Genomic DNA, 26,641 nt, shown 5'->3' with positions numbered 1-26,641 from the left:
TGGTATATCCTTTTTCATCCTTTTACTTTCAACCGATCTATTTCATTATATTTGAAGTGAGCTTCTTGTAGACAGCATGGTTGGGTCATGTTTTTTTTACCCATTCTGTTGGTCTCTTTTAAATGGTGTATATGGACCATTTAAATTTTTTAACTGAAGTATAATTGATACATAACATTATGTTAGTTTCAGGTGTACAACTATTTACATTTAATATAGGGCTTCAAGCTGCCATTTTATTTTATGTTCAATTTGTTCTCTTTTTACCCTTCCTGTGGGTTACTTTTACCTTTTATGAAATTGTATTTTTAGTGACCTTTTTTTATTCATCATTTTAGTATTTCTTTCTATAACTTTCATAGTGGTTGCTGTATTACATTATATGGACATAATTTTTCATAGTTGACTAATGTTACCAGTTTACCATTTTGATTGCAGTGTAGAAACCTTATGCTCTTACATCCCTTTCTCTTCCCCATTTATAATATACTTGTCTTAAATGTTTTCTCTACGTAAATGGATTACCAGTGTAATAATTTTTTCTTCAATTATTAAACATAATTTAGAAAAATTAGGAAAATCTTTATTCACTCATATTTTTTGTACTTTTTATTGTTTCTTCCAAATGTTTCAGTATTTCTTCTTTTATCATTTCTATTCTTTCTAGAGAAATCCTTTTAGTCATTCTTTTGAGGCAGGTCTGCTGGCAACAAATTTTTTGAGTACTTACATATGAGAATTTCTTGATTTCCCCTTCATTTTTGAAGAGTATTTTAGATGGGTATAGAATTATGGGTTGGCAGTTCATTTCTTTCAGCACTTGAAAAATGTTGTACCACTTTCTTCAGGATTTCATAATTTCTTATGAAAAACCTGCTGTTGTTATTGAGTTTGGATTTTTGAATTTCACATATATGTGATACCATGCAGTATTTGTCTTTCTCACTTAGCATAATGTGCTCAAGGAACATTCATGTTGCCACATATGGCAGGATATCCTTTTTCCTCATGGCTGAATACTGTCCTGTTGTATATTATATACCACATCTTTTTTATCCATTCATCTGTTCATGGGCCCTTAGGTTGTTTTCATATCTTGGCTATTATGGATAATGCTGCAGTAAATATGGGAGTACATATATCTCTTTGACATTTTATTTTCATTTCTTCTGTATATATACCTAGAAGTGGAATTGCTGGATCATATGGTAGATCTATTTTTAATGTTTTGAGGAAACGCCATATTGTTTTTTCATAGTGGCTAAACCAATAAGTGAATGTAGACTACAGTATTTTATTGTAATCATTAAACCTCCTAAAAGACTAGAAATTATTCCAACCAGTAAAAAGAAATGATAATTATTTAACATGATGGAGGTGGTAATTGTTGCTACAGTGGCAATCATATACAATATATAAATGTATCAAACTAACATGTATAGCTTAATTTTATACAATATTTTATGTTAAATATATTTTAATTTTTAAAAAACCTTCTGTTTTTCAAATCATTTTTCTTCCCTGTCAGTAGGTCCTGTTTCTTGCTTCTTTCAAGATTTTTTTATCTTAGTTTCAGAAGTTTGACTGTGGTGTGTCTTGGCATTAATTTCTTTGGGTTTGTCCTGTTTGTGGTTTGTTCAACTTCTTGAATCTGTAAGTTGTTTCTTGCTAAATTTTGGTAATTTTGAGCCATTATTTCTTTCAAATACTATTATAACCTCTTCTTTTTCCTTCTCCTCTCCTTTTATGACTCCCAAAGACAAGAATGTTAGGTCTTTTATTATAGTCCTATAGGTCCCTGAGCCTATGTTTTGTTTTTCTGGCTTTTTAAAATTTGATTTCTACCTGTTGCTTAGATGGGGTCATTTCTATTGGTCCGTTCTCAAAGTTCCTGAATCTCTGTTCTTTATATTCTACTGTTTAGTCCATCTATTGAGGTTTTTTTTAATTGTATTTTTCAGTTCTGAAATTTCTGTTTGGTTCTTCTTTATGTTTTGTATTTCTCTGCTGAGGCTTTCTGTTTTTTTTCCATTTGTCTCAGGTGTGTTAATAATTGCTTAATGAAGCATTTTTATAAATGTAGCTACTTTTTCCATCCTTGTCAGACAATTCGAACATTTATGTCATCTCAGTGTTGGTGTCTCCTGATCGTCTTTTCTCACTGAAGTTGAGATTTTACTGGTTCTTGTTATGACAGAGATCTATTTTAACTGGACATTTTGTTTATTATGTCATGAGACTGTGGATCTTACTTAAATCTTCTATTATAGCAGGACTCTTTGGACACATGTTCTGATGGAAGATGAGGTGCCCCACCTCATTTACTGTCAGTTGAGAGTGGAAGTTCAGTCCACCCACTAGGCTTCTGTTGATCCTGTCCTGGCTGGGAGGGTTAGGATTGCTTATTTACAACCTCTCCTCCATTGGCCTCCACTGACACTACAGGGGTAACTCATTATTGTTTGAGTTGTGGTATAATTCCTCATTCTCCACTAGACCTCCTTGGATACTACCTTAGTCAGGAGGGAGAGGGTTTTTCTTGAACCTGCTGGCTGAAGATGGATGTCTGGTTTCCCTACATGGTCTTTACTGACATTGCTGGGTTGAGGGGAGGACTGTGTTAACTCAGACTTCTCTAACACCACTGGCAATGCCTTGTTACAACTAGGTGAGGGTAACAGTCTGAACTCCCCACTTAGCCTTTAGTGACAAGGGTGGAGGTGTACCACATTTTTCTGTACTGTTTGACTAAAATTGAGTGCTGTTTGTTTTAAAGTTTTCTGTCTTTCTAGGGTGCCCCCTTTTTAAAGGTCCTTTGGCTAGAGAGAGCAAGATTTTCTTGGAGATTTTTTTGGCAACATCCACTGGCATTTCCAGGTAGCTGGGTGCTTCAGCACTCATTCTGGGATGTATGAGACAAAAAGAAAGCCTGTGGAACTCAGTGCCATGTTGTTCCTTAGGTCCAAGGTCCCTAGCCAGTTTGTCTCCTCCGCCTTACTTTTCAGAAACTTCTTATGATTGTTTTATATATAATGTCCAGGGTCTTTAGCTTTACTTACTGTGAGGAATAGGGAACAGTATGTCTACTCCCAGAAGTGTCTACTCCATCTTTCCAGAAGTGGAAGTCCAGAGATTCAACTTTTCAAAGATTGTTCTGTCATTTGGCAAACATACACATATATTTCTGTTGTGTATATGACCAGAAGTGAGATTGCTGAGTAATAGATAATGTGTCTATTGAGCTTTAGCTTATATTGCCAAAACAGTTTTTCCAAAATGGTTGTACCAATTTGCATTCCCCTGGTAGCACATAGGTGTTTCAGTTGTTCTCTGTCATCATCACATGACAATGTCTGGTTTTTTTAAGCTGTTGTGATAGATATATACTGGCAAGACTCAGTAGTCTTTTTTAAAAAAATATTTTATTTATCTGAGAGAGAGAGTGAGAGAGCACAAGCAGGGGGAGAAGTAGAGGGAGAGGGAGAAGCAGACTCCCCACTGAGCAGGGAGCACGGGGTTCAATCCCAGGACCCTGAGATCATGACCTGAGTCGAAGGCAGCCACTTAACTGACTGAGCCACCCAGGTGCCCAAAGACTTAATAGTCTTAATCTGTACTTCCCTGATAACTAATTCCAAGTGGTTTGTAGATATAAATGTGGAAGCTAAAACAAAAGTTTTAGAAGGGAACAGCAAAGAATATTTTCCTGATCTTGCATTAAGAAAACTCATAGGGGCATCTGGATAGCTCAGTTGGTTAAGCATCCGACCCTTGATTTCAGCTCAGATCATGATCTCAGGGTCATGAGATCGAGCCCTGCATTGAGCTCTGTGCTGAGTGGGGAGTCTGCTTGAAATTCTCTTTCTCTCTCCCTCTGCCCCTTCTCCCTCTTGCGTGTGCGCGCTCTCTCTCTCTTTCTAAAATAAAGGAAGAAAGAAAACTTTCATAAACAGGACACACAAAGTACTAACCATAAAAGGAAATATAGATAAGGTGAACTTCATTAAAATTAAGAATTTCTAATCATCAAAGGAATTTCATATTAAAAATGAAAAGGCAAGTGGCATCTGGGTGGCTCAGTTGGTTAAACATCTGACTCTTGTTTTCAGCTCTGTTTGTCCCTCTCCCTCTGCTCCTTCCTCTGCTCTCTCTCTCTCTCTCTTGCTGTCTCTCAAAGATATTAAATAAATAAAATCTTTTTCTTAAAAATGAAAAGGCAAACCACAAGATAGGAGAATCTATTTTTTCATTTTTAAAGATAATATGGAAAAACACAAAGACAATAAATGTTATTATTTGTAATTCAATAGCCCAGATATAACCATGGTTAGAGTTTCTATGCTTATTCAGACATACTTTTTTTTTGGTTTTTGGGTTTGTTTTCATTTTTTTATTGGAGTATAATTAACATACAGTGTTAGATTAGTTTCAGATATAGAATATAATTCAACAATTTTATGCATTAGTTAGTGCTCATCAAAATGAGCATACTCTTGATCCCCTTTATCTATTTCATCCCTCCTCCACCCACTTCCCCTTTGGCAACCATCAGTTTATTCTCTGTATTTAAGAGTCTGGTTTTTTGTCTCTTTTTTGTTTGTTCATTTGTTTCTTGAATTCCACATGAGTGAAATCATATGGTATTTGTCTTTCTCTGACTTATTTCACTTAGCAGTAAACTCTCTTTGTCCGTCCATGTGGTCTCAAGTGGTGTGATCTTGTTCTTTTTTATGTCTGAGTAATATTCCTGTGTGTGTGTATGTGTGTGTGTGTGTGTGTAATATATACGTATATATTTGTGTAATATACACAAAATAACACAAAAACATACACACATCTTCTTTATCCATTCATTTATCAATGGACACTTGGGTTGCTTCCATCTCTTGGCTGTTGTAAATAATGCTGCTGTAAATAAACATAGGTGTGCAAAAATCTCTTTGCAGTAGTGTTTTCATTTTCTTTGGGTAAATACCCAGCAGTGAAAATACATACATACATACATACATACATACCCAGTAGTGGAATTACTGGATCATATGGTAATTTTTTTTCTATTTTTAATTTTTTGAGGAGCCTCCATACTGTTTTCCACAGTGGCTGTACCAGTTTGCATCCCCACCAACAGTGCATGAGGGTTCTTTCTTCTCTACATCCTCACTAACACTTGTTATTTTTTGTGTTTTTGATTTTAGCCATTCTGACAGGTGTGAGATGGTATCTCATTGTGGTTTTGATTTGCATTTCCCTGGTGGTTAATGATGTTGAGCATCTTTTCATGTGTCTGTTGGTCATCTATATGTCTTATTTGGAAAAATGTCTATTCAAATCCCCTGCCCATTTATTAATGGAATTATTTGGGTTTTTGTTGTTGAGTTGTAGAAGTTCTTTTTATATTTTGAATATTAACCCCTTATTGGATATGTCATTTGCAAATATCTGGGAGAAGCTAGTCTCAATACATAGATCCAAAAAGGACTCTTAACCAGAGAATACAAAGAATTCTTAAAAATAAGTAGGGTAATATGCAGAGGCCAATTTGAAAGACTTAAACATGGGAAAGCTTCCCAGTTTGTTCCTGGAGGTGCACAAAACAGCTGATCAACTATTAAGATGTGGCATTATTTCAATTTCAAAAAATTAGGACATACTCCTGGGAAAATTTTGCTAATTGGACCAGTAACAACTCAGATTCCCTGGCTTTTAATTTGTTCTTTCTCCCTTTTATTTGAGTTCTGTGTCCATGTCTTGTAAAAAGAAGTCAACTACATTAAAAACATACTTTAATAAAACTGTAGCCAAGCTTAAAAAAAAATAAGTAGGGTAAACCAGATATTCCCATAGAAAGATGAGAAAAGAACTTCAAAAAGACTTTACAAAAGAAGGTATGCATATGGCCAATAAACATACAGAATGGTGCTTATCTTTATTAAGAAATGCAAGTTAAAAATGTTTTTGACAAAGGTGCAAAAGTGTTTCAGTGAAGGGAGGATAGTCTCTTCAACAAATGGAATTGAAACAATTGGATATTCATAAACTGAAACAAACTTTGACCTAACCCTTACCCCTATTCAAAAATTGAGTCAAAATGGGTGATAAATCTGAATGTGAAACATTATGCTTGTTAAGAAAGCATAGAAGAAAATCTTCAGGAGCTAATTTAGGCAAAGAGATTTTAGGCATGACAGCAAAGGGATATAATCCATTAAAGAAAAAAATCAATAATTGGAAAATCAAAATAAAAAACTTTTGTCTATGAATGACCCTGTTAAGAAAAGGAAAGGACAAACCTCAGACTTGGAGAAAATATTTGCAAATAGCATATCTAATATAGGCCTCATATGCAGAATATATAAAAGTTCTTTAAATGTAACAGTAAGAAAACATAACAATTTTCAGTTAGAAAATGGACCAAGGACTTAAACTGACATTTCATTTAGGAAGATCTAAGCATGGCAGATAAGCACTTGAAAAGATGTTCATCACTAGCCAATGGGGAAATGTAAACTGAAACCACAACAGGATAGAACTTTATGGCTAAAAGAAAAAATAGTGTCACTACCAAATGCTGGTAAGGATGCAGAGAAACTGGATCTCTCCCACAGTGCTGATGAGGATGTAAAATGGCACAGCCACTCTTCCTGAAGAACAACTTGTTTTTTCCCCCAAACTGAACAATTAAATATATTCTTACCATACAACCCTGCAGTCACACTTTTGAAAATTTATGCCAGAGAAATAGAAACTTAATTTCACGTGGAAACCTACACACAGGTGTTTGTAGTAGCTTTATTTGTAATGGTCAAAAACTGGAAATAACTCAAGTGTCTTATAACATGTGAATGGATAAACAAATTATATCTATATATTGGAGTAGTGCTGAGCAATAAAAAGGAATGAACTAGTGATACTGATCCACAGAACTTGGATGAATCTCAAGGGCATTATGCTGAATGAAAAATGCCATTTTATAATTCCTTTCATATGGCATTCTTGATGTGACAGAATTATGGTGATGGAGAGCAGATAAGTGGTTGCCAGGGATTAGGGTTGGTGGGGGGAAGGTGTAAATACTAAGGTATAACACAAAAGAGGTTTTTTTTTGTGGTGATGGAACAGTTCTGTACCCTGCTTGTGGTAATGGTTGCATGAATCTCCACACATGATAAATTTCATAGAGCTATACACCAAACAAAAAAGCACTTAGAAAAACTGGTGAAATCCATTAAGCCTGAGTTCAAAGTATTGTACCAACATCAGTTTCTTGGTTTTGACAATGTACTCTCTTTATGTAAGTTAATGCCATTAGGAAGAGCTGGATGAAGGGTACATGGAAACTCTCTATACTACTGTTACAAATTCTTGTGAACCCTAAGCTATTTTTTTAAAGGTTACAATAATAAGAGGTAATACCGTGAGTTATCTGGAACAATTGAAACTCTCACACACTGCTGGTGGGAAGGTAAATTGGAAATAACCACTTGGAGAACTATTTGTTCAGCTTTAACAGTGCTATATACATACCCTATGACCCTATGACTCTTGGGTATATACCTAACAGAAATGCTTACATGTCTTTACCAAAACACATACCCAGAATGTTTATAGCAGCATTATTCAAATAGTTCATATTTTAATTGTGTTTGAGTGTATATTTTAATACTGATGTTTAGTATTAGGAAAATCTAAACATGTCCTGATTAGCTTATCTCAGTATGGATTTACATACTCTGTACTGAATAATATTAAAGGTTAAATAGTTGTAAAATAATTCTTAGTACTTACTCATTTACTTGACTTTGTTTCTTTATTTTTTGGGCACAAAATTAAACAGTTTTACTTCCCACTTACGTGCTTTTAAAAACCAGAATATGTCATTTATCACATCAATACTGTGTAAATCAATACCTCTGTTATTGTAAATTAGACTGTATATGTTTTTTATGTTTTTTGTCTTGTTGCATTCCTTTAGTGCAGTGAGTGCGTATTTTTTCATGTTTTGTATTAACGGTCTAGTTCAGTACTTGGGATGAATAACAGTTTGATAAATATGCTTATTAAGCCCATTCACCTCTTCATTACTGAATAGATACCAAAGAATTTTGAAGTTCTCTACAAGGTTTCCTGTTTTTTTATGTGCGTGTATGTGTGTGTTTTTAACCTACATAGTATATGCTATTCTATATGCTCGATCCTTTCTCTGGTGTGTAACAGATGTAAATAACTGGAATAATTTTGTTGTCCAATTTTGTTGTCCAGTTGTCCATAATCCCTTAAATATGTCCACTAGTTAAACAAAGCACAGTTTGTTCTCTGTAGTGAGTATTACAGAGAAATATAAAGAAGAAAATAAGTATCATAATTCCATTGACCAAAGAGAACTGTTAACATTGTATGTATACATTTTGGTTTTTAGTGCAGTTGTAATTATACTTAATAATGTTCTATATCCTGCTTTTTTCACATAATATTATGGATTTTTATTGGTAATGTAATTCATTGAATAGGCAGAGTATAATCAAGTCCTCTGTGTTGTACATGTTCTTTATTTTCAACCTATGATCTTATCAGTAACTGTGAATGAATCTATTTTCTTGCATTTATGTTAATTTCTATAGCCTATATTCTTAGATATGTGGTAGCTCCAAATCAATATAAAACATGGATTTAGTACCTGTGTTTATTCTCCACAGGATTTTTCTTAATTGTAAGCTCTTTCCTGTTATTTAAATTTTGAGCTTCTTTGCATTTTAGTTTATAATACTATATATGTAATCAGTATGGCATTTTAGTTAGTTCCTTTCATGAAATTACAGAAAGTAAGGCTTGGTGTATAAAGGTATTTTGTAGAGAGTTTTGAGAGTTTACTATATTCCAAGGGTTTTCTCACTCTTAAGTTGGCCAACAGTAGACAAATTATATAGTCATCCAATGGAATATTATATACCAAGAAATTTGAGGAAATGATCATAATATATACTCTATATGCAGATATCATATCTGTGGAAAACCAAAAATATATATGCTTAGAAAAATACACCTTAGGAAATACATGATAATTTGAAAGGGTGTTGTTTCTGGGGAATGGAACTGAGTAGTTTTTTTTTTTCTTTAAATTTGTTTATATTTTTAAAAAATGTTACATAAAGTCTTTCTAAATTTGTTTTATTTATATCAAAGTAATATATTTACATATTTTTAAAAAACTGTTCTATAAGGCTTGAGATCAAAACCAGTCCCTTGACCGACCCCTTCCTACACATGCACCCTGACTTGCTGCAGGTAACAGGTTTCAATTCTTGGCAATTCTTCTGGTATTTACTTTCATATAACCCTTTCTAAAATCTAAGGTGGGAATTCACGCACATGCACACTTTTCCTTATTTATTTTCCCAACATATTTTTTGATAATTGCCTAACTCAATTTGGAGTGCTTGCTTTATTGTGACTATGTAAATACTCACACATAAGCCATTTACAATAATGTGATTACTTTTCCTTTTTTTATGCACATGTTTATGTTTGTTCAATTAATGGTTTCTTTTTTTAATATTTGTTTAGTTTTCTATGGAACTGTCAACTAATTCATTCCCAAATTCTCAGAAATATAAAGTCTTGTGTTACAACACAGCACATAATCTGTCAGTTTCTTTCTTTTTTTTAATTTGTTTTTTAGGTTTTTATTTAAATTTTAGTTAACATATAGTGTAATTTTGGTTTCAGGAGTAGAATTTAGTAATTCATCACTTTCATGTAACACCCAGTGCTCATCGCAAGTGCCCTCCTTAATACCTATCACCCATTTAACCCCTCCCCCACCCATGTCCCCTCCAGCAGCCCTCACTTTGTTCTCTATAGTTAAGAGTCTCTTATGGTTTGCCTCCCTCTCTGTTTTTCCCCTTCCTCTGTGTTCATCTCTTTTGTTTCTTTAATTCCAAAAATGAGTGCAATCATATGGTACTTGTCTTTCTCAGACAGACTTATTTCACGTAGCATAATATACTGTAGTTTCATCCACATCATTGCAAATGGCAAGATTTCATTCTTTTTGGTGGCTGAGTAATATTCCACTGTGTGTGTGTGTGTGTGTGTGTGTGTGTGTGTGTGTGTGTGAGAGAGAGTGTGTGTGTGTGTGTGTGTGTGCACGCACCACATCTTTTTTTTTTATACATTCATCAGTCAATGGACATCTGGGCTCTTTCTGTATTTTGGCTGTTGTGGACATTGCTGTTATAAACATTGGGGTGCATGTGCCCCTTTGAATCAGTATTTTTATATCCCTTATACCTAGTAGTGCAATTGCTGGGTCATACGGTAGTTCTCTTTTTAACTTTTTGAGGAATCCCGCATACTGTTTTCCAGAGTGGCTGCACCAGTTTGCATTCCTACCAGCAGTGGAAGAGGGTTCCTCTTTCTCTGCATGCTCACCAATATCTGTCGTTTCCTGTGTTATTTTAGTCGTTCTGACCCATGTGAGGTAGTATCTCATTGTGGTTTTGATTTGTATTTTCCTGATGATGAGTGATGTTGAGCATCTTTTCATGTGTCCATTAGCCATTTATATGTCTTCTTTGGAAAAATGTCTTTTCATGTCTTCTGACCATTTCTTAACTGGATTATTTGTTTTTTGGGTATTGAGTTTGTTAAGTTCTTAATAGATTTTGGATACGAACCCTTTATCAGATATGTCATTTGCAAATATCTTCTCCTATTCCGTGGGCTGCCTTTTAGTTTTGTTGATTGTTTCTTTCGCCGTGCAGAAGATTTTTATCTTGATGAAGTCCCAGTAGTTCATGTTTACTTTTGTTTCCCTTGCTTCAGGAAATGTGTCTAGTAAGAAGTTGCTGCAGCCGTTGTCAAAGAGGTTGCTGCCTGTGTTCTCCTCTAGGATTTTGATGGTTTCAGGTCTCACATTTAGGTCTTTCATCCATTTGGAATTTATTTTTGTGTATGGTGGAAGAAAGTCGTCCAGTTTCATTCTTCTGCATGTGGCTGTCCAGTTTTCCCAACTCGCATTTGTTGAAGAGACTGTCTTTTTTCCACTGGACATTCTTTTCCTGCTTTGTCAAAGATTAGTTGACTATAGAGTTGAGGGTCCATTTCTGGGTTTTCTATTCTGTTCCATTGATGAATGTGTCTGTTTTTGTGCCAGTACCATAGTGTCTTGATCACTACAGCTTTGTCATGTAGCTTGAAGTCCGAAATTATGATGCCTTTTCTTTTTCAAGATTGCCTTGGCTATCAGGGTCTTTTGTGGTTCCATACAAATTTTAAGATTGTTTGTTCTAGCTCTATGAAAAATGCTTGTGGTATTTTGATAGGGGTTGCATTAAATGTGTAGATTGCTTTGCGTAGTATAGACATTTTAATAATATTTGTTCTTCCTGTCCATGAGTAGAGAATGTTTATCCATTTCTTTGTGTCCTATTCAATTTCTTTGATAAGTGTTCCATAGTTTTTAGAGTACAGATCTTATACCTCTTTAGTTGGGTTTATTCCTAGGTATCTTATGGTTTTTGGTCTTGTTTCTTTTTTTTTTTTTTTAAACACATCCTTCCTGGAGCCCTTTGTCTTCTTGATTTGATATTAGCTACTTTAGTACCTTACATCTGTCTAATTTCTCTCCCTATGGTTATTACACTATATTATAATTGCCTGTCACTCACCCCTATTACACTTAGGCCCTTGCACACTATCCTTCATTTTGATGTACTTAGTGCTTGCTCATAGCAGTATTGAACACAGTATGGACTTTTGAGTTATATATGGATTTTCTACATTTACTCAGAATCTGTATATGCCTTGAATACTTTGTAAACATGTGCTTTCCATATATATTTTTAATAAAAATTTTTTATTATGTTATGTTAGTCACTATACAGTACATCCCAAGTTTTTGATGTAAAGTTCCATGATTCATTAGTTGCGTATGACACCCAGTGCACCATGCAATACGTGCTCTCCTTAATACCCATCACATATATATCTTTATTCCTAAATCAGACTCTAATTTTCCAGCAGTAAGATTCTTCCTACGCATATAAATCATCAACCTGACTCCTTAGACATGTCTTGTTTTCTTCAGTAAGTGAGAAATGAATTCTTTGAACTCCTGTGTTCAAAATACTTCCTTAGGATTAAAAAGTCATATCACAATTAAAATATCTATGAAGCACTTATTACTAAAGCATTTATGCATGTTTTTATTTTCAGAGGACGATTGTTTATCATTTCCACCAAAGCAGGATCTCTTGGAATTAATCTGGTAGCTGCTAATCGAGTGATTATATTTGATGCTTCTTGGAATCCATCTTATGACATCCAGAGTATATTCCGAGTTTATCGCTTTGGACAGACTAAACCTGTGTATGTATATAGGTTCTTAGCTCAGGTAGGTTTACGATTTATATTCTCTTTTTCATAGTGAAAGGTTGGGTGAAATTGATAATGTTTTTGGAGTGTCAAACATATATGCATTATAGAGAAGAAAATGAAATTGAAAACATCAACCCTAATACTATACATAAAGCAGCAGAAGTCAGTTTTGGCCTTTCATGATTTTCTGTTTTGTAGTTTATCCTTGTCTGTCATGTCAGCTTTCTCAGATTGAGATGGATTTGCATAGGTAAACAGATTTAGAATTTTCTTGCTTGTTCAGGAAAATTAAACGTTTATAGCTCTTTTACTTAGCATACATAGAAAAGCAAATAAGTTAATCTAATTTGCTTATAGATGTAAAGGTCAAATGATCATTGTTTTTGGTGGCTACCAGATACTCTCTTAATTTGAAGAATATGGATAAATAGGAAGAAAAAGATAACTTATAATAACAAAAAAATCATTATCAAGGATATTTAATACTTTCTAGGAAAAGTATATTAAAGTCATTTCCTTTAAACATAAACTCAGATATTAAAAAACAGAAACTGAAATTTAAGAAAAACGAGTAAAATCAAAGAGGTGGATGCATATAAGGTGATACAGGTTTATAGAATCAAGTTGCCTTTTTACTGGTACATCTGTTTTGGGAACAGATTGAGATTCTCTCCACCTGCCTCCAAATCTGGGCTTCTGAACCAGAGACTGAGTTTTATTGGTAGATTGATCCTTGCTCATTTGGTCTTCTTTAGCACTTATTATAATTGGCAAACCGCAGTGTAACCCCTTTCCTGTCATTTAAATTAAAAGCTCTTTTATATTCTGGCTTAAAGTGATATATATGTAATAGATATGGCATTTTATTTGTTAATTTTCTGTCCTGAAATTATAGAAAGTAAAACTTGATAGAAGTGCTATTTATAGTGATTATTGAGAGCTTATTATATTCAACTGAGAAGGATTTAAACTGCTCCCTTGAATTATTTTTATAACCCTCTAAAATCTTACTTCATGTACTTCTTTATTTCTGTTCACCTTGGTGTCTAACTACTCTTCTTCCACTAAGTACAGAAATATATAATGCAGGGGCGCCTGGGTGGCACAGCGGTTAAGCGTCTGCCTTCGGCTCAGGGCGTGATCCCAGCGTTCTGGGATCGAGCCCCACATCAGGCTCCTCCGCTATGAGCCTGCTTCTTCCTCTCCCACTCCCCCTGCCTGTGTTCCCTCTCTTGCTGGCTGTCTCTATCTCTGTCAAATAAATAAATAAAATCTTAAAAAAAAAGAAATGTATAATGCAAAACCTGAATGTGTATTGGTCAAATAATACAAGATGATTATCAGTAATGTAGTTTTCTTCTTTGTCAAGGTAAACTATGGTGAACAGATGAAATCTCTCATGAATTAAGCAGCATTGCTAATAAAACTTGCTTTATGGCAGTATATTACTATGAAGTTTTGCTGTTTTATATTAACCAATAATTATATTTCTCCTTGATTAAGTTTCATGTGTACAAAATTTATTTATATATTGTTCCTTCTTTTTACAAAGGGAACCATGGAAGATAAGATTTATGATCGGCAAGTAACTAAGCAGTCACTGTCTTTTCGAGTTGTTGATCAGCAGCAGGTTGAGCGTCATTTTACCATGAATGAGCTTACTGAACTTTATACTTTTGAGCCAGACTTATTAGATGACCCTAATTCAGAAAAAAAGAAGAAGAGGGATACTCCCATGCTGCCAAAGGTAAAGATCTTTAGATTATTAGCTTAAGAAAAAAGAAAACCTACCATGGACCAAAGATATTTTACTGTTACAGTGAAAGTTAGTCATTTGACTAAGGCTGTATTTCAGAATTTTACAAAGAGAATAAAATCGTATTTAAATGAGAGGGTGCTTGGTCAATTCTCCACATAACACCACAAAAAGATAGTGTAATCTGAAATACATATTTTATGCCAAGTAAAAAGTTCAGCCCTGTAGAAAAAAGTTTCTGAGTAGAAACCTTAAAGGAAACAGTATGTTTCTCTTTTAATAATCTCCAGTAGAGGGCATACATAATTGTAATATTTCTATATGAAATTTAAGTATCTCTTCCTTAACGTTCTTTGCTGTCATATAGCAGTTAAGAATCACCAAATAAAAGTGTCTCTTGATATTTTTCACTGTCACAAAGCAAGTAAGACTTTCACACTTGGAAAAGGATGCTTAGAGGTAATCCTGTCAAGCCCTCATATTTTATATAAGTGGGGAAACCTAGGGTCAGAGATACTCAATGATTTGCTCATAGTTTCCAGCTAATAAGTGGCAGAGCCAGGAGTAGTATCTACATCTGACTTCTAGTCCATTGTTCTTGGATTTTAAAAAAGACGTTATTTAGATTAGTATAGAAATTTATTATGATGGTAGATATCGTTTTGACCCTTTTGGACATAAGATAAAGCCATATGTTTTCTGGTCTAAAATAATGATCTAAATATATTTAAACATATTCTAGTTAATCTAAAAAGCTATTTTAGGAGGAATTGTTGGGGGGTTGTTTTTCCTGTTGTCTTGGCTTCAAATTCAAGCACTTAATGTTCCATGTGGCTGTTAAGAGATTGGAAAAGCAGCTACCCGGTTATGGTGTCATTCTACCAAAGTCATTTTAGTCATGTGTTTAAAAAACAAAAAAACCCCCAAACCTCATAAGTATCTTAGTTCTTCATATGGTTGAACACATTGAATTAAAGCAAAAGGTAATAGTAATAAATGTCTAATGCTAACATAAATCAGTGATTTCTCCAGTTAACTTTTAATGTACATGTTAATTCAAGTAACATGAACATTAAACATTTGGAAATTTTTTTAAAATGTCTTTTGTCTATATAAAAAATTTTTGTTTTTTCTAATCAGTGAGCTAGTCTTCCATTTAAAGTTTACCGATAGAGCATCTAGGAAAAAAGAGTTTTTGTGACAACCTCTACCAAATCCCTTTGATAATCAGGCTTAGGGCCACGTGGGGGTTTAAATCTACTGTTTTTATGTTACATTTAAAACGCTTCTTTAAAGAATATCATTTCACTTTAATGTTATGAAATATTAAATTAATAGTGATTTGGCTTTCCTAATTATGTTATAGAATGTGAGTGGGATCTTGAATAGTCTTTGGAAAATTTTCTGTATGTAAATCTGTTTATATACCTTTAAAAACACACAAACACAAATGGAATCATACCATATATACTCTTCTGCAACTTGTTTTTTTTACCTAGATATTTCTTGAACATTTTTCCATAGTGGTACATATACTTCTACTTTTTAAAAAACAACTGCATAGTGTTCCCTTGCTTTGATTTAATTCTTATATCCCCAACAGCTTTCTTATTAGTTACTTAATTCTGTATGGCAAGAAGTATTCTTTAAAGGACTTGGACATATAAGTCAAGCAGAGAAAGACAATTATCATATGGTTTCACTCATTTATGGAACATAAGAAGTAGGAAGATCTGTAGGAGAAGAAAGGGAAGAAGGAAGGGGGAGGTAAAAAGAAGGGGGAATGAACCATGAGAGACTATGGGCTCTGGGAAACAAACTGAGGGCTTCAGAGGGGAAGGGGGTGGGGGAATGGGATAGGCTGGTGATGGGTAGTAAGGAGGGCACATATTGCATGGTGCACTGGGTGTTATACGCAAGTAATGAATCATAGAACTTTATATCAAAAACTTGGAATGTACTGTATGGTGACATAACATAATAAAAAATTTTTATAAAAAAAATAAAGGACTTGGACATATATTTATGTTTATAATTTTAAAGATAGTGCAGTTTCCCTTTTCAATTTGAGAATGATTTTTATCTAATTAGCATCTTTCCTAAAATTATACTTATATATTTAAGCTTCAATTTTTACAAGAAATACATCATGCTTAGTGATATTTCTGATAGGAAGCAAACATTCCACTTTCAAACATTCCACTTTAAAAGGGGGCAGTTGCTTTGAAGTTATTCGTTATATGATAAATTTCTGATTTTAGGAATATTTATTTACTTTGATAAACATTTATTGATTATTTGCTGACTTTGAGGTGTACTATGAGGGTAAACTAAGAACAACAAGGCATTGTCTGTGCTTTAAAGAAGATTTAAAAAATTCGCCAGGAAAGAAATGCTATTTAATTGTTATAGGATGTCTGGAAAGAAGCCATCTGTTTTATAACTTGGTACTCTGAGTTGTTAAAGGTGTCGTGCTTTTTCATTTATAGACTTTACTACTGTATTTTGCTTTTGGTGCTCTAACCAAGAACAAAAGTGGTGCTTTTGCCCAAGAACAAAAAGGAAAAGGAATATTGAATGCTACATTAACCCAAAGTGCTTCAACTCTCCCACAGCTCTTCCCAAAAGGAAAATAATAGTTAACTTTTACTGATTTCTCACTGGGTTTCATACTGTGTGCTAAACAGTTTGTTGAGATTATCTTCCTTAATCTAGCAGCAACTGAAAAGCTGATAATGCTGTTTTCATTTTCGAGATGAGGAAATTAAGGTTTGAAGAGATTATGTAACATACCCAAGTTTACCCACCTAATTAGTGGTGAAGCTGGCCTTCAAACCAAGTCTGCCCAACTTGAAAGCATGTACTCTTAATCATTATATACTTTATTGCTCCCCAAATAGAGATTAGAAAGTTAAGTCCAAGTAGAAGAAACAAGACAGAGGACCTAGGATTCCTAGAATTGAATGACATTTAGAATGCTTTATTTTAAAATAAAACTGGATTTTAAAACATGGAATTCTTTCACAGTTAATGCCGTTGTGTGATGTAACTGTTGAGATTGTATAATATAGCCAGTTTAGCTCATAGCTTGTGAAGTGGTAAATTCCTCAAATTTATAGAAAGCTTTAAAGTTTACAGAGGACTTTCTCATACACATTCATTATCTTAGGAAACTAAAGTTTAGAGTTTGTGACTACCCAAGAGTACGTGACCAGTAAGTGTTAGAGTTAGAACTTGAACTTAACAGTTTTCAAATTGTATTCCAAGGAACCTCCAGTAGATTAGCAGAGGTGCTCCAGGGCTACCATGTTGCTAAGTGAGTAGTGGAAGGCCAGACAGGCAGCACTCCAAATCCCACATCCTATTTCAGTCAGAGTCCCTCTCCTTTTATCTCTTTTATGCATTGGGCTGCAGCATAAGATTTACTTTAAAGGGAGGATGTTAGTCCTCTTTTCCCCCTTACTGTCTGCTTTTTATTCTCATAACTTATTCAGATATTAGTGCTTTTTAAAAAAGGTTTTTAAAACAGTGTAGTAGGGACTCCTAGGTGGCTCAGTCGGTTGAGCATCTGCCTTCAGCTCAGGTCATGATCCTTGGGTCCTGGGATTGAGTCCCACATCAGGCTCCTTGCTTAGCGGGGAGCCCGCTTTTCCTTCTACCAGCCACTCTCCCTGCTTGTGCGCTCTCTCTCTCTCTCTCTCTCTCTGACAAATAAATAAATGAAATATTAAAAAAAAATAAATAGTGTACTATACCACAGTGCCTTTCTAACTATCACAGTAACTAAGAACTGTCAGGGATCTAAAAGGAAATACAATAGGATATTGTATGAGATTTACCTGAAGGAGGTGATAGCCTGCTTGGGGAGAGAAAAGTAACATTACTTTAAGAAAAAGAATGAAGTGCTTATGTGACTGGTACTGAATGTGTTGGCCGTATAGTATATGGTTAAAAAAATGGAGAATGGAGCATTCAGGTACAGTTTTGGTGGGAAAAAATCAGACTGGCCAATAAAAGGTGGTTAGTATTTGGTTGGATTAGGAAAGAATGAGGTTTGAATGCAGGATGAAACAATCTGGGCAAAGGGAAAGATAATGATTTATGTACCGGACTCAAGGTATGATAAATTGGCCAGATAAAGAGTTCAAATTGGATGGGTGAAATGTGGGTAAGGTGGGGCCAGCTTATGGAGAGCCATGAAAGGTAAATGGAGGCATTTGGATTTAAAATAGTATTCACTATAAGTTCATGAATGGACCTATTATATGATAAATGTAGGCTTTTGGAAAATTAGCCTGGTAGTAAAATGCAGAATGGAAGGACATATAATAGGGTGATGGTTAGGCAGTGAATCAAACACTTCAAGAAAAAAAATGAGAGAACTCAGTAACTGATGCTAGGCTGTAGCTTTCAATAGGTAGGCAGTGAAAAATTTACCTAAATACTGAAGCTTATTTATTCATTCATTGATTAAAAACTTTTCAGGGGCGCCTGGGTGGCTCAGTCGTTAAGTGTCTGCCTTTGGCTCAGGGCATGATCCTGGAGCCCTGGGATCAAGCCCCGCATCGGGCTCCCTGCTCTCCGCTGGGAGCCTGCTTCTTCCTCTCCCACTCCTCCTGCTTGTATTCCCTCTCTCACTGACTGTCTCTCTCTCCCTCTGTCAAATAAATAAATAAAATCTTTAGAAAAATAATAAAAATAAATAAAAAATAAAATAAAAACTTTTCAGATACCTGCAAAGTACCAATTATTATGCTGGTTACTAAGGATACATTGGTAAATAAGACTAGGTTCCTGCTCCTAAGGAGTCCAATCAATGTACTGTAAGCAAGTAAATGTAGTAAAAGTTATGGATCCCATGATATAAATCTATATAGACATCAAAGAAGGAATATTCAATTCTTTCTTGGAGAATTTGGAGATGGGGAATTGACATTAGGAGGACTTAAACTGATGTTGAAAATAGAAGTGGGTAGCTGTTTGCATTGCTATGAGGGCAAAAGGTGAAGGCCCTTCAAGAGGAAGAGCAGGAAAAAGAAACAGGCTCATCAAACAGCATGGCAAGTTTTAGGAGCCTCAAGTAGTTTAAAAATAATAGAGTAAAAGGAGATAGTGGTAGAGTAAGGGGGGGGTAGGCACGGGGAAGAGATAAGAGAAAAGACAGGAGAGAAAGACGGGAATCAGATCTAGAAGTTAGAGTTTGAATGTTGTGTTACTGGCTGTTGGATCTATTGTAATGATTTTAAGAAAACCACCAACATCAAATTTTCATCTTAGAAAAATCACTTTGGGTATCAGTGTTCAGGATGGATTGGAGAAAGGAAAGTAGATGTAAAGATACTTGTTAGGATGCTATTTTTAGTAGCATTTTATAGTTCAGATGAGAGAGGAATTGCAGGCCTGAAGTAAGGTGATAGCAATGGGGATGGAGAAGTACCAAGCACAGTGTAGGTACTCAGTAAATGTTAACTTTGTTCCCTGAGATTATATTTAGAATTTCACTTAACTTTGCCCACTACTGTTTGGTTTAGATTTCCATTAATAAGAATTTGAAAATTGGTCCTCTCTGAAACAGGTACAAGTGGGTGTTTTTGATATTCATAGTGAGGGATTTCTTACTGTTTGAACCTGCTCTTACTAAAAACATTTCAGAGTTGATTCCTATTATTATAGTACAATTGCAAACACCTTCCTTTTTTATACATCATGTTCAAAATGAAAGACTGCTAAAAATGATGTATTTTCATTTCCCCTTCAATTTGCTATTATCTAAATAATGATTAAATTACATGCCTTTTTGAGTTAATTTTCATTGCCCTTTGATACTTCTTGAAGTGTTTGTTTTCAGCTTACTTGGTATGTGATTATTATATCTTTTTCTGTCTTATCACTTCCTCTTTAAGTATTATGTAATTCCTTCTGTATTTCTGTTTTTGTTTACTTTCTTTTACTTCTCTATTTTTAAATTTTTTAAAAATTAGATTTAATATCTCAGACTTTATTAACCACTTGACTATTTTTCTTGTCTTTTTATCTTTGCAGCTCTTTAAAGGCAAGAACTATATCCTTTGCTCCTTTTCTTTCATCCATAGTGAATAATATAATGCTGGCACTTTTATATGGCCTTTTTTGAAATTCGAGTCGCCTTTATAGTGATATTTAACTGGACTTTTTATTGTTCCTTAATGATCCATATATCATTGAAAGGCAGTGTCAGACTTATTGCAAGTAGTAAAATTGAAATGAAGAGTGATTTGTCTGTCACAGCAGGTGTGTGAAGGGAAGAGAATTGGAGCTTTTAATTCGTGTCTTCAGTTCTGTGCTGAATTAGCTATCTTAGCTCTGTTCTCCACTCTACCCCATGAATTATGTTCTATTAAATCCCCTCATTGGTTTCTTGCTGTTGTTGGTGCTGCTTTTCTTTTTTTGAAATATAACGGTCTTGTAGTCCTGTGAACCCATTTTTTAAAAAAAATATATTGATTTTAGGGTCTCCTGAATCATGTCTACAAAATATTGATGTAGCTCTTTAGTTGTTCAGGGTAGTAATGTTTTCAGCCATTCTGAAACTTCCAGCATGATCTAAACTTACAGTTTGACATAAGTTTCTAATAATAAAGCTTTGTTGACTGATTCTTAACTGTTTATTTTTTAAGTATTAAAGTAATAACTTGCTTCTGGTAATGTTTATGTAGACTGTGTTAGGCAAAGTATCTTTTCTGGTAGTAAACTTATGAATAATGAATCGTTGAGCACTACAACAAAAACATATGATGTACTATATGCTGGCTAACGGAACGTAATAAAACAAACTTAAGAATTACACAGATATCAGAGATGAAAATCTTGGTCAGGGTCATGTTTCATAATATGCTTAAGTGAGTATACAGCCTAAACTCTGTACCCTTTATTAAGAAAACAAAAGTCCGTAAACCTGGCATAAAAGTTTTTTTGTCCTTCCCTTTTCTAGCACTGTACTTTTTCTAGCCTATGTCTTTTTAAAGGTGTACTGCGTGTTGGTAATTACAGAGAGAACAAAATGGAGTCTTAAACTAAAGTATCCGAAGTGAGGCTTTAGGTCTGCTTCCTCCACCCTGATCTTGTGTACAGTTTTCTCCCTTTATCTTTACGCCTTTGTTAAAGTTTTAATACCTCAGAGCATAGTTTACGGAACAGAGATGTTATTGTGCAGGGTTAATACAGGGTTTTACCTTAGTCTTTTTTAACATTAGAGAGAAATATACTCACTAAAATAACGTGATGTGAAGTCTAAAATAGCTAGTCAGCCTATTTAGGGAACTTTCATACATTTATTTTTAGAATTAAAGGTTCAAAAGGACCCATTTAATTGTAGGCTTAAATGTCAGTAACCTATAGCATATTAACCACATGGTGGCACATGAACCCAATTTTTGTTGACATGTACCTATAAGGAGCCATGCTCATTTCAATTATGAGTATATATGAGGTTTGATGTCATTGTTTCCTATTTCTTGCCTCTTTTATCACAAAGGAGGCAAGAAATATTTATATATTTATTACTTAATAAAACAAGTTCTAGTATTTTTTTAAAGAATTTATTTATTTATTTGACAGAGATAGAGACAGCCAGTGAGAGAGGGAACACAAACAGGGGGAGTGGGAGAGGAAGAAGCAGGCTCATAGCGGAGGAGCCTGATGTGGGACTCGATCCCAGAACGCAGGGATCACGCCCTGAGCCGAAGGCAGAAGCTTAACCGCTGTGCCACCCAGGCGCCCCAAAACAAGTTCTAGTATTGTTCCTTTGTATTCACTGGCATAAAAATAATTATTCAGCTGAATAAGAATAGACCACCAGAAATCATAATGTACTCTAGAGAAATTGTTTTAATTTTATAATTTCTTTGTAGGTTATAATTATATTCAGTGTTTACTGGGATGGTTGATACCCAGTAAAAAGAGCAAATGGTTTAAGCCTGTTCCTTTTTCCAATCACCTGTCAACCGCTCTTTTTAGGAAGTAATCTTAGGCAAGCCACGTAAGCTTTCCAAGCTTCACTTCCCTCAGGAGCATAAGATAGTAGTACCTTTCTCACAGAGGAGATAATCCACATAAAGCCCCTTCCTAACACGTAGTAAGGGCTCAAATGTTAGTTGCTATTTTTGTTTCCATAATTGTTACTAATATTGCCATTATATTTGGTTCATTTCTCTGGAGCCAGTATAGACATAAATTTTTAGAATTTCAGGGGAGTCATGAAGTCCTGATCCTTAGGAGATTAAGCTTGACATATGACAGATTAGTAGAAGACTAAAAACATTAGGGGCCAGAGGCAGTAATCTCAGCTAGACTGCAGGAGAGACAGATATTTGAGGCTTGAATTCTTCGAGATCAATTATAATCAATAGTGAATAATACTAGATATTGATCACTTTTAATGATGTTAGCATGCATTTGAGTATGAATTACTACCCTTTCTAACATTCAAGGATTTTTTTCTTAAATAATACATATGACTTTTGAAGAATTGTCTACTTTATAGCCAGCTGATACCTCTGTAGTAATTTTTTAAAGTGAAGAGGTGCTTCTAATGTCCCTCTACAAACCAGAAAAACAGTAGACCATGCTTGCTTTATTTATTTATTTTTAAAAGATTTTTTTGTTTATTTGAGAGTGAAAGAGTGAGAGCACAAGCAGGGGGAGGGACAAAGGGAGAGGGAGAAGCAGACACCCCGCTGAGCAGGGAACCATCGCAGGGCTGGGTCCCAGGACCCTGGGATCATGACCTGAGCTGAAGCCAGACGCTTAACTGAATGAGCCACCCAGGCACCCCTGGCCATGCTTTATTTAAAGTGCTGCTTTGTATCTTATTTTGATTATATCACCTTATAACACAAGAAAAATTATTAAGGAGCCAAGGTTACCAAGTATTTTAGGGAAAACATTTGGATTAAATGGACTTCAGTGCCAGTGATGCCCCTGAATAGCAGCATCCCTAACCCTGGCAGGAGGCCTTGCAAATCACTGTTAATGGAAACATCAACATCTATGAGGCCACCTTACTGGCAGAGTTGTGGGTGGAATGCAAGATTGCATTAGGAGGATGTGAGGTAGACTTCAGGAAGTGTCTTCTTTTGAAGTACTAGAAAGATATGCTACTCAAAATTATGGAAATTCTGAAATTTAAAATACGAAGTTTGTATTTAAATGCTCACTGATTAAATGAATTTTAATTTATTTGTTAGGAATTCAGAATTCATTAGGAATTCAAAAGCAGGAACTTTTTTGCCTTTGTAGACAAATTAAAAGACATGTCTGTTCTTTCTAGATTATAAGTTTCCTACTACTGGCCTGTGAGGGTTCGGGATCGTGTCAGTGAATCTTCATCACTATATTCCTAGTACCTGGCATAATACCTAGCACTTAGTGAGTATTTGTTAAAAATGTGACAAGTGAACAAATGAATTTTTGTCCTATAATTGCAAGCTGACAGTTGTAAGGCAGTGGTTGACGTGCCTTTAAAGTAGTGTTTTTTCTTGTGTGTAGTTTTTGGACTAAGAGTAATAGCATCTGAATAGATTCTGAATAGCATCAGAATCACCTGGCAGCTTGATAAAAATGCAGATTCCTGGCTTCATCTAAGACCTACTGAATGAGTTTCTGGGAGTGAGCTCTGGGAATCTGTATTTTTAACAAGGTCCTCCACTGTTCTATAGCTATAAGGTATGTAGTAGCGTGATTTGCCTTTATAGTTATTATTAGCTCAACCTTTGAATTAAGAATAATAATAAACAGGGGCGCCTGGGTAGCGCAGTCGTTAAAGCGTCTGCCTTCGGCTCAGGGCGTGATCCTGGTGTTCCGGGATCGAGCCCCACATCAGGCTCCTCCGCTATGAGCCTGCTTCTTCCTCTCCCACTCCCCCTGCTTGTGTTCCCTCTCTCGCTGGCTGTCTCTCTGTCACATAAATAAATAAAATCTTTAAAAAAAAAAAGAAGAATAATAAACAGTAGCTAACATTTATTGAGTGCTTTTTATGCCAGGCACTGTACTAAGGGCTTTACTCGTATTGAATCATTTATTATTATTATTTTTATTTCTTATAGCCACCTTACAAAGCTGGTACAGTTTGTTTTTATCTTACAGATGATGAAATTATAACAGAGAAGTGGTGGCACCTGCATTTGATCTCAGTGCCATAATCAGACTCCGTACTCTTTAACCACTACACTCTACTGTGCTGGCATTAATTTGTTACATGATTAAACTTGTGGAAGAAGTAAACTGAGGCGCTGTCCTTTGATATGACTTCACACTCCTTTTTTTTTTAATTTCCAACTTTCTTTTTCATTGAAATATAATTGACATGTAATAGTTTCAGGTGTACAACATAATGATTGATCACCACAGTAAGTCTAGTTAACATCCATCACCAAACATGGTTACAAATTATTTTTTCTTGTGACAAGAACTTTTAAGACCAAGTCTCTTAGCAACTTTGAAATATACACTACAGTATTATTTACTATAGTTGCCATGCTGTACATTACATCACCAGAACTTATTCATCTTACCCTTTGACAAACATCGCCCCATTTCACACACAACCTCAGCTCCAGGTAACCACCACTCTACTCTGTTTCTATGAATAATTCAGCTTTTTAGATCTCATTTACCATGATGCCCTCAAGGTCCCTCCATGTTAAAGCATTGACAGGATTTCCTTATTTTTATGGCCAAATAATATTCCATTGTCTGTGTATACCACATTTTCTTTATCCATTCATCCATCAGTGGACACTTAGGTTGTTTCCGTGTCTTGGCTATTGTAAATAATGCTATGATGAATGTGGGGGTTCAGGTATCTTTTTGAGTGTTTTTCTTTCCTTCTGATTAATACCCAGAAGTGAAATTACTAGATTATATGGTAGTTTTATTTGTAATTTTTTTGAGGAAACTTCAGGCTATTTTCCATAGTGATTGTACCAATATCTGTTCCCACCAACAGTGCACAAGTGTCCCGTTTTCTTCACATCCTCATGCTTCTTGATCAATACTATGGGTTTATGAAAAAGCATTTTCAGTGTTATCAAGGTGTGTAATACTGGAGAATGTAGATTTTATCCTTTAGTTACTGCAGAATCCTAGGGTGGCAAAGCTGATTTGAGTCCTCCTTAAGTATCTTGGATGCTGAACTTCTTTATCTCTAGCACTGAGTCAGTACAGCATAATTGTTAAAAACAAGAGTCCTTGAGGAAGATCACCTGGATTTGAATCTTGACCTTCATCAAGTTATTTGACTTCTCTGTGCCTCAGTTTCTTTTTTTTTTTTTTTTTTAAAGATTTTATTTATTTATTTGACAGAGACAGCCAGCGAGAGAGGGAACACAAGCAGGGGGAGTGGGAGAGGAAGAAGCAGGCTCATAGCGGAGGAGCCTGATGTGGGGCTCGATCCCAGAACGCTGGGATCACGCCCTGAGCCGAAGGCAGACGCTTAACCGCTGTGCCACCCAGGCGCCCCTCTGTGCCTCAGTTTCTTGATCTATAATTCCGAGATATTTATGTCTGTTGTTCTTCAAAAATCTCATCCTCTTTATTTTTATTTTCATCTCCTACTGAGACTGTTATTAGTAAATGCCTGCCCTTCTGCTTTTAGCTTCCATATCTTATAGCTTTTCTTTTGCCTCATTCTGATCTCCTAGTTCACTAAGTTATTTTTTAGCTATACCTCTTCTGCTTTTTATATTATCCATTGAGTTATTTATTTCAGTGATTATTTTTTATCTCTTATATTTCATTTTGGCTCTTTTAGGTAATTTTTGTTTGAATTTCATATTGGCAGTACCTTTCCTTATTTCCGGAAGTATACTTTCATGCTTATTTTGAATTATTGGTACATTTTTTCAGTAACTCTGCTTCAAATGGCATATAGTGCCAGTTTGTTGTCACTCCAGGGATGGTGTGTGTGTGTGTGTGTGTGTGTGTGTGTGTATGTGTGTGTGTTTGCCTGTAAGTTCCTGGAATTTATGTTTCTTTTCCCTTTCTGTAGTTTCCATGGGTCGCTTGTGGTGGGAGGGAGCCAGCAGCCCATGCTGATTCATGATCTTAGAAATATCATCAGTTACATGGTGGTAATAGCAGTATGTACTTCATAGAGTTACTATGAAAATTAGATATCCCATGTAAAGTTCTTAGCATGCAAGTTAGCTTGCAATTATGCATTCAATTTAGCTTTAAAAAATCTGTAGAGAGCTGACTTAAAGAATTCAGATCCCAGGTTTAGAAAACTGTTTTTGATAGGTTAAATATAGAGCGAACTAGGGGTAAAAAGGATAATGACCCATCTTTCAGACTTTGTGCTGTCCCAGAATTCTGTCACATTGTGTAGTGTTGTGTCTCCATTATTGCAAAGAAAATAAGGAAAAATGATTAATTTAAAATATTTTCCTATTTTGAAAATTTTCAAACCAGAAAAATATAATGGATACTCATATACCCATCAACTAGATTTAGTAATTGTTAATATTTTGCCAC

At 34.9% G+C, this 26,641-nt stretch overlaps 1 protein-coding gene across 14 annotated transcripts in view; it reads left to right on the top strand.

Annotated features, from left to right (window-relative positions):
- ATRX (ATRX chromatin remodeler) overlaps positions 1–26,641 on the top strand; it is a 324,331-nt gene that overhangs the window by 282,492 nt on the left and 15,198 nt on the right. For all 14 annotated transcript variants that reach the window (XM_048213854.2, XM_048213847.2, XM_048213856.2 and 11 more), the window contains 2 exons: positions 12,214–12,391; positions 13,928–14,122. In XM_048213854.2, the coding sequence (XP_048069811.1) occupies positions 12,214–12,391; positions 13,928–14,122 (373 nt within the window). The remainder of the gene's footprint in view (positions 1–12,213; positions 12,392–13,927; positions 14,123–26,641) is intronic.

Source organism: Ursus arctos, chromosome X (assembly GCF_023065955.2).
Source record: "Ursus arctos isolate Adak ecotype North America chromosome X, UrsArc2.0, whole genome shotgun sequence".
NCBI classification, from domain to species: Eukaryota; Metazoa; Chordata; class Mammalia; order Carnivora; family Ursidae; genus Ursus; species Ursus arctos.
This window is presented reverse-complemented; position numbering and strand designations above follow the sequence as displayed.